The 20,826-nt window shown below is 39.9% G+C and overlaps 1 protein-coding gene across 1 annotated transcript; it reads right to left on the bottom strand.

Moving 5' to 3' along the window:
- Positions 1 to 6,874: 6,874 nt before the first annotated feature.
- On the bottom strand, positions 6,875 to 20,296 carry LOC139447318 (profilin-A-like). The gene is made up of 4 exons (XM_071228621.1): positions 20,099 to 20,296; positions 16,721 to 16,886; positions 11,742 to 11,865; positions 6,875 to 10,258 (listed from the first exon to the last, which is right to left on the bottom strand). Exons 1-3 carry the CDS (start codon positions 20,228 to 20,230, stop codon positions 11,765 to 11,767), a joined length of 399 nt encoding a protein of 132 aa, XP_071084722.1. The 5' UTR covers positions 20,231 to 20,296; the 3' UTR covers positions 6,875 to 10,258; positions 11,742 to 11,764.
- Between the last annotated feature and the right edge of the window lie 530 nt (positions 20,297 to 20,826).

The raw sequence follows: 20,826 nt of genomic DNA, 5'->3' as shown, positions 1-20,826 counted from the left end.
CTAGACCATCTCCAGTCAGTTGTTGTGTCTGTCTAGGCTGTCTCCAGTCAGTTGTTGTGTCTGTCTAGACCATCTCCAGTCAGTTGTTGTGTCTGTCTAGGCTGTCTCCAGTCAATTGTTGTGTCTGTCTAGGCTGTCTCCAGTCAATTGTTGTGTCTGTCTAGGCTGTCTCCAGTCAATTGTTGTGTCTGTCTCGACCATCTCCAGTCAGTTGTTGTGTCTGTCTAGACCATCTCCAGTCAATTGTTGTGTCTGTCTAGGCTGTCTCCAGTCAATTGTTGTGTCTGTCTCGACCATCTCCAGTCAGTTGTTGTGTCTGTCTAGGCTGTCTCCAGTCAATTGTTGTCTGTCTAGACCATCTCCAGTCAATTATTGTGTGTCTAGACCATCTCCAGTCAACTGTGTCTGTCTAGACCATCTCCTATCAATTATTGTGTGTCTAGACCATCTCCAGTCAATTGTTGTGTCTGTCTAGACCATCTCCAGTCAAATGCTGTGTCTGTCTAGACCATCTCCAGTCAATTGCTGTGTCTGTCTAGACCATCTCTAGTCAATTGTTGTGTCTGTCTAGACTGTCTCCAGTCAGTTGTTGTGTCTGTCTAAACCATCTCCAGTCAATTGCTGTGTCTGTCTAAACCATCTCTAGTCAATTGTTGTGTCTGTCTAGACTGTCTCCAGTCAATTGCTGTGTCTGTCTAGACCATCTCCAGTCAGTGGTTGTGTCTGTCTAGACTGTTTCCAGTCACTTGTTGTGTCTGTCTAGACCATCTCCAGTCAATTGTTGTGTCTGTCTAGACTGTCTCCAGTCAGTTGTTGTGTCTGTCAGGCCGTCTCCAGTCAATTGCTGTGTCTGTCTAGAATGTCTCCAGTCAGTTGTTGTGTCTGTCTAGGCCGTCTCCAGTCAGTTGTTGTGTCTGTCTAGGCCGTCTCCAGTCAGTTGTTGTGTCTGTCTAGGCCGTCTCCAGTCAGTTGTTGTGTCTAGACCATCTCCCGTCAATTGTTGTGTCTGTCTAGACCATCTCCAGTCAATTCTTGTGACTGTCTAGACCATCTCCCGTCAATTGTTGTCTGTCTAGACCGGCTGCAGTCAATTGCTGTGTCTGTCTGGACTGTCTCCAGTCAATTGTTGTGTCTGTCTAGACTGTTTCCAGTTAATTTTTGTCTGTCTAGACCATCTCCATTCAATTGTTGTGTTTGTCTAGACTGTTTCCAGTCTGGTGAGTGTGTGTGTCTAGGCTGTCTCCAGTAAATTGTTGTGTTTGTCTAGACTGTTTCCATTCTGGTGAGTGTGTGAGTCAAGACTGTCTCCAGTCAATTGTTGTGCCTGACTGGACTGTTTTTGTGTCTGTCTAGACTGTCTCCAGTCTGGTGTTTGTATCTGTCTAGACTGTCTCCAGTCTGGTGCTTGTATATGTCTATTCTCTCCCCAGTCTGGTGCTTGTGTCTGTCAAGACTGTGTCCTGTCTGGTGCTTGTATCTGTCTAGACTGTCTCCAGTCTGGTGCTTGTATATGTCTAGTCTCTCCCCAGTCTGGTGCTTGTGTCTGTCTAGACTGTATCCTGTCTGGTGCTTGTATCTGTCTAGACTGTGTCCTGTCTGGTGCTTGTATCTGTCTAGACTGTGTCCTGTCTGGTGCTTGTTTTTGTCTAGTCTGTCTTCAGTCTGGTGATTGTCTCTGTCTCGACTATTTCCAGTCTGGTGTTGGTATTGGTCTAGACTGCCTCCAGCCTGGTGCTTGTATTTGTCAAGACTGTCTCCAGTCTGGTGCTTGTGTCTGTCAAGACTGTCTCCAGTCTGGTGCTTGTGTCTGTCTAGACTGCTTCCAGTCTGGTGCTTGTGTCTGTCTAGACTGCTTCCAGCCTGGTGCTTGTCTGTCAAGACTGTCTCCAGTCTGGTGCTTGTGTCCAGTCTGGTGCTTGTATCTATCTAGACTGTTTCAAGTCTGGTGCTTGTGTCTGTCTAGTGTTTCAAGTCTGGTGCTTGTTTTGGTCTAGACTGTGTCCAGTCTGGTGCTTGTGTCTGTCTAGACTGTTTCCAGACTGGTGCTTGTGTCTGTCCAGACTCTTCAGTCTGATGTTTGTGTCGGTGAAATTACGGTGAAGTTATGGTGAGGTTTTGGTGAAGTTATGGTCAAGCAAAGAATATAAATATACAAACACACATTGAGTAAAGACAACGTTTTTATTTGAAAACTTGGGAATGAACACAGTTTTTCAGATACTTTCATTTAAAAGAGCGCACATGAATGCACAAGGCAATAGCCAATTAACAGAAATAACTCTTAAAACGTCAGCAACTAAAGTCAACCCAATGGCAAGACTAGACAAATCTGTATCAACATATTGGAAATAGCAGACAAAATACGTAAAATTATTGAATTCAACAGAGGGAGACTTCACCAAAATAGAATGAGTGAGAGAGAGAGTGAATATTGCTTTAAGCTGCATTATGTGTGCAATTAGTCCCAGCTAAAATACCGAGACACACCATCACTGTTTTCGCGATATTTGTGACCTCTATCCAACATAAACATGATACTTCTATACTGACATGATCAATTTATTGAAATTGGTTTCACACTGGAAAATTGACCTTCAAATAATAAATATGTTAAACCAACATGACATACAAAATGATTGGATTTCGCTTTTTTAATCACACATTTTGATTTTTATATGACCGTTTTCTGGGAATGTATGTTTTACTGACTGTTCCTCAATTGCTAATATTCTCATGCAGAACGAACCCAAGTGAAAACATGGTGTTAAATAACAAACCAATTTTTAATTTAATACGGTAATACAACGTACATGATTGCCTTCACTCAACATTAACATACAAACATAGCAAGACAATGGCTAATGTCCCAGAATGTGTTCACTATAATGATGCAACAGGTGATGACATGGAGTTTAATGCCCCTAGCAAAATAACAGCCGTAACATACCAGGACACCATAATGCATCCACTGTGACGAGTGAGTGAGGTGGGTTTAACGCTGCTTTTAACAGTATTCCAGTCATATCACAGCGTGTCAGCTTAATGTGGGAGGAAAGCCCGAAGTGATGCAGGTCTAAGACGTTTACCACTTCGGTGAAACCCACGAGCACGGGTATGGTGCTGACAAACCTAGAAACATAATTGGGGCGAACCGGGATTCGAACCCACAATCATAGATTTCTGGCGTGCCCAAGGGACGCAACTCTGCACAGCGAATCGTGGCGCCTTAGATGACTGGGCCACCCCTGCCCCCCTCCACTATGACGAAGCGATGTCTGGTGTATCAGGGTATTTCTATGATAACTCTGCCTGAAAAAAAAAACTGTATATAAAAATCTCCTGCTGTGTCTGAATTCCTAGGACAATGGTTCAATGGCTCTATATGCATGAACCTAGCTTTACGACTAACACAAAATTATCACAACTGAAAGTTTTAAAATAAATATATTTTGGGCTAATCTCAGATCTATGATTTCTTACAACAAAGGCGTGGGTTCAATTCTTGGTAAACCTGTGAAAAACATTGGTAGGTAGGTAGAAAAAAAGAAGACATTTCAGATTTCTTTATATTCCTGAAAGCTAATCTGAATATGTTGTCGCATGTGCTATGTTTGCTGAGAGGGTCGTCGTTAGCTTCATGTACATGTTGTATGAATGTATTTTTAGTAGGAATAAAACATGAAAAATATTTTTTTTAACATTATTTTTCTTTTTTTTCATCTACTCTATTTTTGGGTTGATTGATCCATAAACCAATTTTCAAAGTATTGTTTGACATAGAATGGTGCCATGATTACAGGAAAGCCAGGGATGTAGTTTCTTGGAATGAGTGACAATGTTTTGAAGATTTGGAACATTTTTGTTGTTTGATTGACTTGGGAACATACAGGAAACAGTTCCTAAAATTGTGATTCTCGTAGCCCTCCAGTAAAAAAACAAATTAATAAATAGAAAATGAGAGAAAGATGACTTTACCAAATGATTTGCAAATTTGTGTCACATTTTTTTCTAGAACTGAAGATGCAGTGTTCATGTCACCATTTCAAAGGGACATCACTCATAATTTGGGTTATTTATTCTATATAATGGAGGGTTAATTAATTATGTTTTCTGTAAGGAAGAGCCTAACAATTCAGGTGGGTCTTTTTTATTAATTTTCTACTTACAGTAAGGTGTGTATCAGAATAGTAAAATTATTAAAATCAGATCGTAGTTCTCGCTGCGCTAAACATAGATCTGAGGACATCCCATTAGGGGTCACGTCAGAACGACCATTCATCCGACCAATCAGAGCATCACTTACAGATCATGAAAATGACAGTTGGAATGTGATTTCTAATCATGCAACCTCAAAAACGTTTTACACGGGTTATTCCGAATGATAGTTATGGGGTTAAAGACTGAATCCATACAATCTAGACCAGCCATTCCAGAATGTTCTTTTGTTCAGGTTACAAATTTTTAATCGAGAATTTGTCAAAATATGTTTCGAAGCGTAGTCCCCAGTTTGAAATTAGTGCCGTAAAGCACGAGTAAGCTGCCTTCTGATTGGCTAATGTTGACTTCTTGTCAGTCATTCCATTGGTCAATCAAAGTTTGCACAAGGTCGGTCTGACATGACCGTAATGGGATGTCCTCAGATCTTTGTTTAGCGGTAGCGAGAACTAAGACCTGATTTTAATGAGATTGAGAATAGTATCACTTCAAAGCAGCAAGGATGTTAATCAGGCCAAGTGATGACTGTCATTTACAATAATAAAAGCTTCATTACACCAAGTTTCCTATCCTTTACAAGGAATGTTGTCAATAAAAATTCTTTTAAAGCTCGGGTAACAAATTGTGAACACAGAGTATAATACTGCAAGCAATAATACGGTTGCAAAAAAAAGATAGTGCTGTCAGAACAAAACTGCTTTGAGCAGTAAGTTACTAAATTTAGCACTAGAAAATACTTACCGTATTCGACGTAATAAGCGCCCAGGGCGCTCTCAAAATTAGGAATAGGGGCTCTTATCAGAATTTTATTTTGGTGAAGAAAAAAAACAGTTGAAAGATAAATTTTGTGGTTTATGCTGACAGCCTGAAATATTTATGTACGACAGATATATTTTTCCAGAATTTAATTGCCCTTAAGTAAGGGGTATATAACACACGAGTACTAATAATACGCGAATAAATAAATCACTTATTACGTCGAATACAGCATACCCAGTTCACCAATGCATATGATAAGTAGATGAGTATTACCTATGGCATATTTGTTATATCACATCAGGGAATCTGAGACAGTTCCTACAATAGTGGCATCTGGGAATACAGTACCAAGCATATTAACAAACACAAAAACGGTAAATTTCAACAAATTGATCCCATAGATTTCTACCACATAAATTACAATTTAGTTTTTAGGTGTTAACAGTCAATGATTTATGTAGATTTTCCCCCCAAAGTAACAATACATATGACTAGACTACAAAAATGAAACTATGATATTACCATAAAATGCTGTAGTGGCCTCAAACACACTGCTGAGCAAAAGAAAGTATACAACAATGTTCGATGGTGGCTGACAATTAATCAAACAAGAAATAGTTATTCGATGGTGAGGTATTTGATACAGGTAGCATAGCATGTTTTGGCAACTATTTTCATCCTAGTACCATTTTGATTGGTCAAATCTGATTTTCAAGTGATACTTTATTTTGCCCGGCTGTGTATTTCTTGTCAGGGTAATATAAAGTTAAATGGCATGGTGGAACTGCATTGCCCTATCCTAATATCACATGGCTTCATGCTGGTGCATACATCACAGTCCCAGTCAATCAAACAGTCTAACTACAAGGAACATAACACAACACATGTGTATAACTGTAGAACCAATAAAAGTTAAAAACTGATAAATATAAATATTCATTGAAGTTCACAATGAAAGTGGAAATATGGACTAAATACAGAAAACATATGAATACTGGTATCATAATATAACAAGGTATACGGTTGATCATAAAATGAAATAAGGACTCATTCATGCAGTGTTTCATGAAGCTTTTAAGATACATGTAGGAGTGAGTGAGTGAGTGAGTGAGTGAGTGAGTGAGTGAGTATGGTTTTACGCCGCTTTTAGCAATATTCCAGCAATATCACTGCGGGGGACACCAGAAATAGGCTTCACACATTGTACCCATGTCGGGAATCGAACCCAGTTCTTCGGCGTCACCAGCTTCAACTACTTAGCTACCCCACCGCCCCTCATTATACAAATGTTCACACGTAGGAATTAATGATTTCATCTTCAAAGTCGATTTTGTCAATAGCATATAAAATTCTAGCGCCATCCTAAAATATTCAAACAAATACAGGGTGGAAGATTTTTCACTGAAATCAAATTAAAATCTTTTACTCGAATGCAAAACTTACGTAAGTCGAATAAACTTGAATCGTGTGGAGTGAGTATGGGTTAAAGCTGCTTTTAGCAATATTCCAGCAATATCATGAGGGACTATAGAAGTGGCTTCACAAATTGTACTCATGTAGGCAATCAAACCCATGCTTTCGGAATGACGGAAAAACTTTGACTCTTTGGCTACCTCACTGCCCCCGAATCGTGTAAGAAATCTGACATTCAATTGACTCAAAACCCACTCATCCTTCATTTCTATTTGGAAGTCAAGACTCACCTGGTCCTATCGCCTGGGGAGTAAAAGACTGGATTATAATGAGTCACATCGCGACATCTTTAGTCCACCTTTGATCCGACATAACATAATGTTTTCTTCGTCTACTACCTACAGGAATGTACTGGTCTTACATGGAAAAAAAACACAACAAAAAACAAAACTGAAGATAATAACAACTGGTTTGGAATAATAATCGGTACATTTTCAGGACCACATCAGTCGATTTGTTAGAAAAAGTTGCAGCAGCAGGAACAATGGAACAACGAAAACCTCTCCATCCACGCCCCATTAATCCGGGAAAAACTCAAGTTCCAACAATCTTGTTTGGCACGTGTTTATAAGGGACATATCTCCATATCTATATTTATCTATATCTAAATGTATTTAATAAATATATTTAATCTATATTTAAATCTAGAAATTTGCCCATCAGGAAAGTTTACCTCGGAAGGGTATCAACATTGACAACGTATCTCTGTATACAGACAAATTTGACAATCTACAGTCAAGTCCCGATAATCCGACATGGTTGGTTGCATATGATTAACGGAGTAACAGGTCTAAATAGCATGGATTTAATCAGTTCCAATCATTAGTGTCGGATAAAGCCGATTGTTGGATGAACGAGTGTCATATTAACGAGACTTGACTGTAGTTAGTTCGCATAAAAAAAAGATTTCTTTGGCATATTTGAGTGAGGTGGGATGGACTTCTTTAAAGATATATTTATATTCAAATACTCATTTTTTTTCCAAGACCAACAATCGCAGCCACACTTTGAACATATTTTATCAATTGTCAATTTGAAATATCTTTTTTAAATGACCAATGTCCAGAATTAAAAACGACACACCAATGCCCAAGAAAAAATTCCTTTCTTGTAGCCTTATAGAACATCAGGTCTGGAAATGCAAGACTCTAGTTGAGGATAAATGTGTTTTTTCTTGTAGAGTTATTCGAAAATGGGTTTCTAAATCAAGGTAGTGATTAAAACCAGAGTCTGAGACGTGCTTTGCGTAGCTTGTTAGTCTCTTCTCAGTTGTCTCCCTTCATAAACAAATCACGGTGAAATGAGCCTTCAAAATTCACTAGCCTACTAAATTGTGATGAGGACAAGCAATAATACAATGATGGTAATCCTCATTGACTAGTAGCATTTGAGGGCTACAGTCCTGAACTAGTTGTTAATGCTTCAACCTTGCTACAAATTGAACTGAATAAAACAGACAACAAATGTAAACATAGTAAACATATTTGTCTTTGGATGACTAGTGAAACAAAGATTCCACTAGTCATCTGGACTAGTCTTAAACACAACAACAAATATCTTGGCTGCATTTGTTGTAAAAGGGATCTTGACACAAGTCGTGAAAATGCTTTAACCCAAAACCCTTTGAAACCTTATCTTGTTACTGTTTGTTGTTTAACGCCGCACTCAACAATATTCCAGCTATATGACGGCAGACTGTAAATAATCGAGTCTGGACTAGACAATCCAGTTATTGACATCATGAGCATCGATCCATGCAATTGAGATACGATGACATGTATCAACCAAGACAGCAAGCCTGACCTTCCGATCCCGTTAATTGCTTCTTACGACAAACCCAGTCGCCTTTTACGGCAAGCATGGGTTACTGAAGACCTGTTCTACCCCGGTCTGATAATGACAGTAACAAAGATTGTCATATTCAGTATCAAGTAAACAAGGCTATATAACAATGTAAGTTTTAACCATCAGTCATCCAACTTCACTAACAGCAATGTACAGTCAGTTCTGCGATGAGGATTACTCTAAACAGATAGGGAAATGAAACTGAAAAAAAAAATAATATTAACCTAACACAAACACAAACAAAGATAGAGGTCTACATGGACCAACTGGGTAGCTGACCAACACAAACTTGACAGCCTGACTTCTACTTTGCTGCAAAGCATCAAGGACTGACAGGAAATGACATTTTAAAGGACTGACGGAATGTGGGCTGCCACTATCCTTGCTTGCAAAATATGTTTCACAGACTTGACCTGGCAATGTCAATAATTTCTGGACGAATTGTTTTTATGAAGCATTTATTTTACATTCACACGGTGTTCATTGAGTACATGTCACAACCAAGAATAAAAGATCATCACTTAACAAGTTTCAACTCAACCGAAAATAACTAAACATACTTATGTGAGAAAGTAATAATTTTTACTGCTGGTCAAAGTGACTTAAGAAGCTCTTTGGTATAAGGTTCACTACAATAGAATGTCCAGACCCCATTTAATCAAACGCAGGGCTTTTAAATGGACTCCTTAAAATTAAAAACTTAATTCTGAACATTGCTTATGAGTGAGTGAGTTGGGTTTAATGCCTCTCTGAACAGTGTTCCAGTTACTGTTGACTCCTAACACTGATACACAAACCCTTCCGTCTGTACTGATAGGATACACATGGCTTATGACAAGGTGGGTAACGTATTGCATTGCATATGTATTAACACAAATGACCTTTACACAAATGAGCAAACCTAACAGTGGACCAGTTACCCCAACCCCCTCACAGTAGCCATCAGATGTAGTACCGACAAGAATTGTCTCCCTTGAATGGAGTATTACAAGCTCCTCACACCATAGCACATACATGGAGCTCTCAATTCTATCGCTGCCACAACTCTGGATGCATTGTGATGAACACGCAACCGACTGACCATCATGTTTACAAACAAGGGACGACTGTCGTTACGCCAAATACACTTTCCCCAGCTAAATGATTTTGATTGTTAATTTGAATCTCATTTCAATTTAACTGTAATCTATGTACAAGGAAGTTGGGTGCTTTACTGCTTTTCCGTAAGTGTCTAATCTCGAACCAATCTTATCAAACAATCAAACATTAATTAAGTAGAGAGTCATTAAGCGTTGATGAAATAGTAAGTCAGTCGCAAACCTTTCCCCAATTCACAAAAAATATTCAAAAATTTGTAACATCACTGCAACTGGGGTTAGAGGGAACATAGTCAAGATTCTTGTAATGGCCGCTTGAACACTGGTGGCAGCGATGATACCAATAGGGTAACAATGATGTCATGCGCTAGGATGAAGCATTGGCTGTTCAAGTTTGCTCCATAAAAATGATGGACCAAGGGAACTGTCAAAGCTGGAGTACCCTCAAAATATATGAAATAAAATATTCAGCTCAAACACTGCCATGCATGAGTGAACTGAAGACACAAGAGTCAGCCACTGCAACTGTGGTTACTGAACCGAGGACTGTAAAATAATGACATGAATGTAACTAATAACAACAACAAGCATGTCAATTTCATAAACAGTTGGAAGAAATGCCTTCGCAAATACTGACAAGCATTGAAATTTTTTAAATTTAAAATTTAAAAATGTACATAAAATATGTCATGCAATTTTAATATCTGTGTTGGATGGGATGTACCTCAACACCACTCCCCAGTGTATCCACTGTTAATAGTCGACTATAATGCATAGTTACTGCATTACCATGAGCCAGACGGGCGGGCCACACCAACACACAAACCGGATTCCATTCGAATATGGCCAGGCAGCATCTTAATACAGGTCTGTGGACAAAAAAGTACAAAATATTATCAATAATCTTGAACCTAATGTTATTGCAAGTTTTGTTATTTCTATTGTTTGTTTGTTGTTTCAATGCCACTCTGCGATATTCCAGCTATATGACGTCGGTCTGTAAATAATCGAGTCTGGACCAGACAATCCTGTGATTGTCATCATGAGCATTGATGCACGCAATTGGGATCGATGACATGCATCAACCAAGTCAGCGAGTCTGACCACTCGATCCCGTTAGTCGCCTTTTACGACAAGCATAGTCACCTCTTACGGCAAGCATGGGTTGCTGAAGACCTATTCTATCCCGGCTCTTCACGGGTCTTGTTATTTCTAAATCATATCTAATTCTAAAGCACTTATTCTACTGTTTGAGAAAGCAGGTGGGTGTTTGTTTGTTGTTTAATGCCCTCTCAGCATCATTCCAGCTACATGACGGCAGTCTGAAAATAATCGAGTCTGGACCAGACAATCCAGTGATTGACATCATGAGCATTGATCTACGCAATGGGGATGCAGTGATCTGCATCATCCAAGTCAGCAAGCAAGCAAGCCTGACTACCTCAACCACCACCACCACCACCTCAACCACCACCACCACCTCAACCACCATCACCACCACCTCAACCACCACCACCACCACCATAACCACCACCACCATCTTATCACCATCACCACCACATCAACCACCACCACCATCATATCACCATCACCACCACCACCACCACCACCTCAACCACCACCACCACCACCATCATCAACACCACCATCATCACCACCACCACCATCATCACCACCACCACCACCATCATCACCACCACCTCAACCACCACCACTACCACCATCATATCACCACCACCTCAACCACCATCACCACCACCACCATCACCACCACCTCAACCATCACCACCATCATATCACCATCACCACCTCAACCACCATCATCATCATATCACCATCACCACCTCAACCATCATCATCACCACCACCTCAACCACCACCACCACCATCATATCACCATCACCACCTCAACCACCACCACCATCATATCACCATCACCACCTCAACCACCATCATCATCACCACCACCTCAACCACCACCACCACCACCATCATATCACCACCACCACCATCATCATATCACCATCACCACCACCTCAACCACCATCACCATCACCTCAACCACCATCACCACCACCTCAACCACCATCATCATCATCAACACCATCATCATCACCACCACCACTACCATCATCATCATCATCATCATCACCACCAACACCCTCATCATAATCATCATAATCATCATCATCATCATCATCACCACCACCACCATCATCATCATTACCATAACTACTACACTGGAAGTGGTCACAATTTTGTCAACAATGTAGAGGAACAAGTTGTTGTGCAGTGCCGACTGGGCATGTTGCGTTCTCTCCTAAATCCAGCAGTGACTTAGGATAGTCTCACCTTGTTAGAAATCAGCCGTTGCCCTAGTAACCAGCTTCTTTGAGCGCGTCACAGATACTTGTCACGGCTAAACAGTTGTTTGAAGGCTGGACAGATTCATCGTCATACATTCCAATAACATAGGCTGAAAACAAAAACAGCGAGGTATGAATTATGGAATGTAATTATATAAGGGTGAAACGATACACCGATATTCCGATGCATCGCGATACTTGACCCACGATACGATATACGATAAACGTGGGCCCATTTATCGATACGCCACGATACGGAACGCAAATCTCAAGTACAGCGTTTCCTCGGTATTGTGCCTTTCAATAAACCGCTAACATGGTTATAGCGCGCGCTAACGCATGGCTCCCCACAACGTACTTACATTTTTAATAAGTTCAGGTTTTACACCGACAGATGTTTTTCCCCATCTCATAAAACATTATCAGCTGATCACCGCAAGCACATAACACCGAAAATACCAGTCAGCAAATCCGAACTGAAGTACGCAATTCAATACCATTATTATACCATTATCTTGTTATTAAAACGTGTTCATTGTATATCTGGACTTGTGTTTGTAATATATTTTATTAATTTTATTCAAAATTCCATTTAATATTGTTTTCATTAAGTTATGTGAAATCGTGTGTGAAGAGATACAGCAACCACGGTCAGATTACCGCTTTTGACGCATTGAAACGAACTTTAGTTGCCCAAGAATGGATACATATATAAAAAATGCCATACTTTGACTCGTTAAAAGTCATATCTGTGGCAATTTGGCTAATATATGTCAACATAACGTTATAACATAATCGAAATACATGTAGCACGGGAAGTCCCTCAGTACCAAAATGCTACACTTGTGGTTCTTATAATTATAAATATATAATCATAGAGTAAAAGCTGCAACTAAGGTAACACGATAAAACAATAATTTCACTTACAATTTCTTCGACCATTGCATCAACATTCTTTGAAGTTGTATCACTGGTGGAGTACATTAATTATTTTCTGGTGTTTGAACTTTGAATTGTTTTGAAGGAAAGTTGAACAACTTCTGTAGTCTTGTTATTATAAAATAATTTGGACTGTTCCAAAATCATGAAAGGTTCAATCTTTACATGCTTTAAGTCTTGTTTTTATTATCATTGCGTATCGAGATTCGTATCGTATCGTGACCAGAATATCGAGATGCGTATCGTATCGTGACCTTCCTGTATCGTTGCAGCCCTATAATTATACCAGTTTGAGGTGAGGTGAGGTGAAATGGGGTTTAACGTTGCGTCCAAGATTATTGCACTTATATAGCGACGTGCATGTACGTGTATGTGAGTGGCTGCTTGTACTAGTCCGAACTGATGCCGATTTATAGTGCTAGCACACTGAGATACCATGCCGCAGTTTAACATGAATACCCCACTCAGACACAGTATACTGACTCCGAGCCGACCAGTCCTTGTTTTAGCCCCTTAATGCTGAGCGCCAGACAGGGTAACAACAAGTACCATCTTTTAACGTCTTTTGGTATGACACGGAAGCTCTACCACTAGACCACGGAGGCAGTTATACCAGTCTGAGCCAAAAAACGTTTGGGTCTCGAGGCCCAAACACATCTTCCCAAGGCAAGGGAGTTAACTGACCATAACGTCCAGTTTTCACCCTTGCCGAACTAGGCTGGAATTATGGAGTTACATTTTGGCTGGACTAATGAGTCTATGCATAGTCCAATCAAAATCGCACAACAAAATCGAAATCCGGTTTGTAAACTGTCGTGCAGATTTCTGTCGATTGCAGGATTCGCAAAGCATGTCCACAGCAACTCATTGTCAACAGATTTTTTCCAAATCATTTCATGTTTTTAATCAAGGTGCTCACGTGATTTGATGCACTTTGCAATGTAAGACATGTTTTTTCACAATATTGATCTTGATTATCGATCAGACCGTTTCGACTGGGCACCGCCATTTTGGTTGAAACAAATGCAAGACATACGAGAGGTGGAATCTGATTGGTCCATAGGAGAGGCTTAGAAGGGACATAACTTGTAATAACAACTGGTGGTTCTACGATCAAGCCCAGGAATTCCAGGCTAGTTCGTCAAGGGTGGAAACTGGACTTTTAAAGTCAGTTAATTCTCCTGCCTCGGGAAGATGCCCGAACATATCTCTTAACATCATTGTCAGTAGTTTAGCATGTTTAGCGTCACTCTATAGATGGTTATTAGCTGAGCTAGATCAAACAGAATTTGACCAGACTCGGTATTTGAGACTGTTATGGTACTCAACTCTTGATAGGAATTGGGAGTATTTGTATGTGTACAATATTAAAATTTGCAATGAAACTAAAGCAAGTGTAGCTTCATTGCAAGGTGATTAGACATAAGCACACAGTTTGATAAGTAGCTGTCACGTTTCGCCACTGGATGGTAAATAGTTCTATTTTGGCATGCCTAACGAGTCCATGCACAGTCCAATCAAAACTCACATAACGAAATCGATATCTGTTTCGTGAAAACATTGCAGATTTTGGTCAATGGGAGGATTTGCAAAGCAAGTGTACTGTTAACTGGGGGTCAAACGATATTTTTCCAAATCTTTTCACGTTTTTAGTCAAGGTGCTCAAGTGATTTGATGCGTTAAACGAGGAAACACGTTTTAATACGATGTATTTTTCAGAGTAAAAATATCATTAATACTTATCCTGACTCATACCATACCATACCATACCATTCTCTCTCTCTCGAAAAGTATTTAAAACTTCCTGTGCTGTGTTCCACACAGGGCTCGAAGTTCATAGCTAAGTAGATATTTTTAATCAATATAGCCAAAATGAAACGCTAGTCGCCATGCAACTTTACCTATTACAATTGTGATAAATAAAAGATTGTTTATTTGAAGTTGTTTGTTATTTATCATAATTGATTATTGTAAAAGACATCAAATTTGCACACAATGTTGCAATTGTAACATCGTTAAATGTTTGAGCATTAATAACTCGCTCTCAAATAGATGTTTGTTTTGAGAGCTGTCAAACATGATCATGGATAATCACTTTAAAAAGATACTTTACTTCAAACTCAATTTTGAACACAATGGTGTATGCCTGATGTCTTGAAAGATTGAAAAAATCAAAATGTCAGTGGAATTGACTTTATTTAACTCGTCACTGATTCATGTAAATTGAAAGTTCTTGCGTGATAGATGAAGCCAATATTTATCAAGGAAAATGTCTGCTTGTGAAACATCTTTGCTACTACATGTAATACACCATTTAAAACATCTAATCCTACTGTTCATACATATGAAAACTATGTTTATTACATTATCTAAATCATGCATTTACAACTTAATTAAGTTCGTTGTAAATAAAGATATAAGATCACACATTCATTACGTCCAGATTATGGCCAAAGAAAGTGAAAAATTGACGATTTGCAGCAAATATAAGATTTCAGAAAATCCACTTACCTATTTCTTTTTTAGTTTCCTTGTTTGTGTAATCGGAAAATTATTTTAAAAAGAATTAAAAAGAATATCTATCTTTACCCATTTCCCGATAACAGCGGCTGCCCGCTAAGAAACGTGAAGACATACCATGTTTTCGAAGCTTCGTATGAATAACATGTACGCCGAAGACTGCCAAGTACCCACCATTAGAAAGCTTTTTTTTTTATCTACCGGGGTATGTGACAGTAACCTCTCTCAGAGTCTTTTTGTTGCTGTAACTTGTCCTCATTATACCTTAAGTAGTGGGCAGTTTGTCAAGGACTATAGGGCCAGAGCTCCAGATAAGCTGCATATCTGCGTAAAATACTCATCGGTAATGCAGAAATATGCAGTGAAATAAAATTCAAGCGTATCAAATATGCAACGAACAATACAGATACGATACAAAAATTAAACTAGTGCACATCATCAAAATATTGTGAAGTAACCCTGCGTATTCGTTTAGCAAATCAAACTTATTTTGAAATTATATACGGACATTCCGTCAACCTTGCCAAACTCCACGATGACAGTTACATCATGATCATCTTCCATCATACTTTCTTGTGGAAGTATCGCAGTATAATTGAGTCCTATAAAGCTCTCGAACCCACACCTCAACAGTTTGCAGGGACTAGATGAATAGTGTTTTTAAATATTTAACTTAAATACCCACATGTGTAAAAACTAGTGGGTAACAGAAATTTGAATACCCAGATAGAATTACTGATACCCAATGATTATAAAATGCATGGGTAAAATACCCACTACACCAAAAGCTTATCTGGAGCTCTGAGGGCTAATGCCAATGTCTAACGCTGATCTATTTAAGCTGGCCGAAGTGTGCACGGAACATTTCCCCAACTTTCAAATACATTTTGGGGATCCTTAGGACATATCTTCACTGACTGCATACTAGAAACAAGTGTTCTGACCTATTTCAAAATAATTCAACAAACACACAGCTTTGTGAATTAATAACAAGAATTTAAAATACTGGTCGGTTGATTAGAAGGTTTACCTGACATGACCTCACACATAAGGCAGATATACAGCATTAGAAATTGGCACTAGTCCTGTGGTCCTTGCCAAACTCCCAAATAGTTAAGGTATCATAAGGACTAGTAGAAAATTGCCATTATTAAGGGTTTTGCTATATGTTATCATTATAAGGACTAGTGGTCTAACACTGTTAGTTTCTAACACTGTAGATTTGATTATAGCGAGATTAGATTTTTGCCAAATAGTGAGTGAGTGAGTGAGTGAGTGAGTGAGTGAGTATGGTTTTACGCCGCTTTAATCAATATTTCAGCAATATCACAGCGGGGGACACCAGAAATGGGCTTCACACATTGTACCCATGTCGGGAATCGAACCCGGGTCTTCGGCGAGACGAGTGAACGCTTAAACCACTTGGCTACCCGACTGCCCCTTGCCCAATAGTGTCTACACCTGAAGAAGACTCGGAACGACATTATCAATTCCTTTGCGACTCACTCTGCTTGCTCTTGCAAACGGTCAGTCCCCCAGCTCCACACTTGGCTATAAGAAGGTTGGCCTCCGAGCGAATTGTGATGTACGACTTGTCTTGAATCTTCAGCTTGCCTGCTCCAGCACCTCCAGACATGATGGAAGAGACCGTCGCGAAAAAATCTTTTGGAATCTGTAACATGATGCACCAGAGAAAAAGATTAACAAATGTCCTAAATCATGTTTGGTTTGTTTGTTGTTGAACTCCGCAATCACATTAAACATAACAGAATCTAAGTCTGCGAATTTAGTCACTAATCGGAACCCAGAGTCAAGTAAAATTCTGTTTCCCAGCTAATAAATAGAGTATTATACAAGCATGTGTGTCATACTGATTTTACGAAACGGGGGTCAGAATTGTATTTCCCGATTAAGAGTGAGTTGGGTTTAACACCGTTTTAACAGTATTCCAGTTATATCATAGTGTGTCAGCTTAATGTGGGAGGAAAGCCCGAAGTGATGCAGGTCTCAGACGTTTACCACTTCGGTGAGCGAGGGTAATACATGAATTCTTACACAAGTTTCATAAACTCAGTATGACACACATGTGAGTGTAATAATTTCTTTATTACCCATTATTTCTTAATCCTTTTGAGCTCCCATTTAGAAAAATGCAGTGCTCGCCAACGCTGTCCTAGAAAACCACAATTTGTCGATTGACGTCAACAATCTTCAGTGTGACATCATTCCGACCTTATGTCACAATAAGATTCGAGTGACGTCAACAATGCCACCAAGATGAGGTAAAAAATGTTCATGCCAGTCCAATAACCAAAACAAACCGCTGTAGACACTCTGCTTCCTTCAACCGCCTCCGTGGTCTAGTGGTAGAGCGTCCGCCCGGAGAGCGGAAGGTCAGGAGTTCAGTCCCTGGACGCGTCATACCAAAAGACGTTAAAAGATGGTACTTGTTGTTACCCTGTCTGGCGCTCGGCATTAAGGGGCTAAAACAAGGACTGGTCGGCTCGGAGTCAGTAAACTGTGTCTGAGTGGGGTATTCATGTTAAACTGCGGCATGGTATCTCAGTGAGCTAGCACTATAAATCGGCATCAGTCCAGTACAAGCAGCCACACACACACACACACACACACACACACACACATACACACACATACACACGTCGCTATATAAGTGCAATTATCTCTTGGACGCGACGTTAAACCCAATTTCACCTCACCTGCTTCTTTCATTCTTCCTCAGCTTACACCACTCACACAAAAACAACCTGTCATGCCGGCCGGCACATGCTCACACACTTTCTCACAGCACGAGATTTTCCCAGAAGCCCCAGTTCCAGCATGCGCAGTGGGACTAGCTTAGCAGATGATATATCAACAAACAAAAACTTGGTTATTTCCAATCCTATTAGTAATAACAGTCCATATGGTATACTAACATCTACTGAAAATGATGTTTGGTCAAGCCGACTCAGTTTTTGGCACAGGAATTAAAGATGAGAGCCCACCGGAGTGGACCGCTGCTCAGACAGGGAAGATGTGTGTGACCACAATCACTCCATAGATTATCAACCCTGGCTTATCTTTCAGAGTGAACTTGATCATGACACAGCTGAGAGTGCAAACCCCCTTTCGGTATGCTGGATACAGAGCCCAGTTAGATTGGCCATCCAGTGTTGCTTGGATGCTTCCGAATGTGATTGTTTGTTTGTTGTTTAACGCCGCACTCTGCAATATTCAAGCTTTATGACGGCGGTCTGTAAATAATAGAGTCTGGACCAGACAATCCAGTGACTGACATCATGAGCATCGATCCACACAACTGAGTGAGAAAGTGAGTATGGTTTTACGCCGCTTTTAGCAACATTCCATCAACATCACGACAGGGGACACCAGAAATGGGCTTCACACATTGTACCCATGTGGGAATCGAACCCGGGTCTTCTGCGTGACGAGTGAACGCTTTAACCACTAGGCTACCCGACCGCCCCCCAAGCAATTGAGATACAATGACATGCATCAAACCAAGTCAGCGAGCCTGACCACCAAATCCCGTTAGTCGCCTCTTACGACAAGCATAATCACCTTTTACGGCATGCATGGGTTGCTGAAGACCTATTCTAACCCGGATCTTCACGGGTCTCCATACTCGTGCATCTGGTTGCAGATGGGGTCATTATGACTCGCTAGATGGGCTAAAGAGAGTCATAGGTGTTTTGTAGGGGGTCATTTTTATGCAATATTAATTGATGACAAATTTAAAAACTGATTCTGACCGTCAAACTAAGCATGTCTTTAGAAACCACTGTCTTAGTAAGGGTTTAAGGAACCTGTTAAGCGGATTCCGCAATACGACCTCCAGCGGAATGGACTCACCCTAAGGTACCTTTCTGTATTCTGATTTTGGCTAGGGTAAATTTCTGTATACCGAAACATACATGGGGTACATATCTGTAGTACCTATGCTGACAACGACCCCTTCAGCAGCACTGGTCTTTCACAACAAGGGTGCTGTGAACGGGGTTAGCTTATTTGGGAATTTGTGACAAAATAAATATGTCACATGACCAAGGGAGAGGACTGACGCATTGCAGTACACTGGATGACACAAAAAAATTATCTGGTACTCGGATGCCAATATTTCAATGCTGAAATTTAATTTCTGCCGTTTTGTCTTGCAGAGAGTGAGAAGTCAAAAATATATCTAGCCATGAGCGTATCACAATGCATGGTCAAGCTTTCTGTGTGAAATTCCCAGGCTTGTTTACTTGTACATGGTTAGAAACTAACAGTTTTTGTCCACTAGTCCTTGTAATGATAACATATAGCAAAAAAATTAAAATGGGCCAATTTCTACTAGTCCTTAGGATACCTTTACTATTGGGCAGTTTGGTAAGGACTACAGGACTAGTGCCAATTTCCAACGCTGTTGTACCAGACACGTGTATAATGATATGGTTCAAGAGTTCTTATATTGGACAAAGTAGATCTACATGCTTGATGCCTCGATTTGGGGGTACCCTGAAAATACTGATAAAAAGTGCTGACGACACAGACGTCTCACAGCTGCAACATTGCCAACTCCGTAATGGTCTTTCGTCTACTGACAACCAAGACACGCTGACGCAATGAACAATAACGCCGACATTATGTGAGCGCGTTTGACAGGCAATTCAGGCCTAATGCTTGCGATTGAATAATCATATCTCATATTTGGGATTGCATACTGTCAAACTTGTAATTGCACAACAAATGATGTATATTTTTGTTCAAAATGATGCACTTATGCTTTTCATGATTTATTTCATTCAGTTAAATTAAGTAATACAAATTTAGAAACTTGAAGTTGAACAGAAGTGAACACCGATACTGGCGCCATATTCTAACCTCTTTGGCGACTTCGTCTGTCGCTCCCCATACGGAACCATCTAGTCCGAACACCCCCGCATGATGAGATGCTTGCTGCTTAGCGGATGTTTGCAGGCAAGAAGTTGCCCAATTCTCCCACGAGGATGTCATTTGTGTATGTGAGTCTCTTTACAGTCAAATTCAAGTGCCGGAAATCTCCACCGCCTCTCAATATCACCGGTGCGTCGTGTAAATAATCCCTATGAAATAGGATCCACCAACACTGCATCATTTTTGGGAGTTGGAAAGGTAAACCAAAAATTACATTTGCTATCTAAGAATTAAAGATTTGTTTACTGATGTCCATTCAAGAATTTAATCTCTATTTTATAAAACATTTTGTGGGATCGATAAATCTTGTCAAGCGCGAAGCATTTTCGTGATGTGTGTGACATATTTCCATTTGTCATTTTCTGGAAGTACACCGAATATTGACTGCTGACACGTGCTCCAGTGTACAAAAATATATTGGATTTAGATCTATCTGTGGGAAAATGGCTTTGGGGCTTCAACGGGTCCAAATTTTTTAACTTGAGTACCTAGGGTGTGAAACTCGAGTACCCGATAGTAAAATATCTCTGATAAAGGCAGCTTATACGTAAGCATTTCAACACGTAGATTCTAATTCGTTTTGAATAACGCCAAATCAAAACTATCAACTATTCAATAAACAGTTTATAAACCCACCTAGCTGCGTTGCAGTTTCG

The sequence above is a fragment of the Haliotis cracherodii genome, unplaced genomic scaffold (genome assembly GCF_022045235.1).
Source record: "Haliotis cracherodii isolate W230 unplaced genomic scaffold, xgHalCrac1.p SCAF_7, whole genome shotgun sequence".
Lineage (NCBI taxonomy): Eukaryota > Metazoa > Mollusca > Gastropoda > Lepetellida > Haliotidae > Haliotis > Haliotis cracherodii.
Note: the sequence above shows the minus strand (reverse complement) of the source record. Positions and strands in the feature narration are given on the sequence as shown.

Excerpts from the sequence above, each read along its gene's own strand:
- LOC139447318 (XM_071228621.1), bottom strand. The coding sequence starts at position 20,230 with ATGACATCCTCGTGGGAGAATTGGGCAACTTCTTGCCTGCAAACATCC. Across the intron at positions 16,887-20,098 it reads CAGACGAAGTCGCCAAAGAG|ATTCCAAAAGATTTTTTCGC; the intron begins GTTAGAATATGG and ends ATCATGTTACAG. Across the intron at positions 11,866-16,720 it reads CGTTTGCAAGAGCAAGCAGA|CCTATGTTATTGGAATGTAT; the intron begins GTGAGTCGCAAA and ends TTTTGTTTTCAG.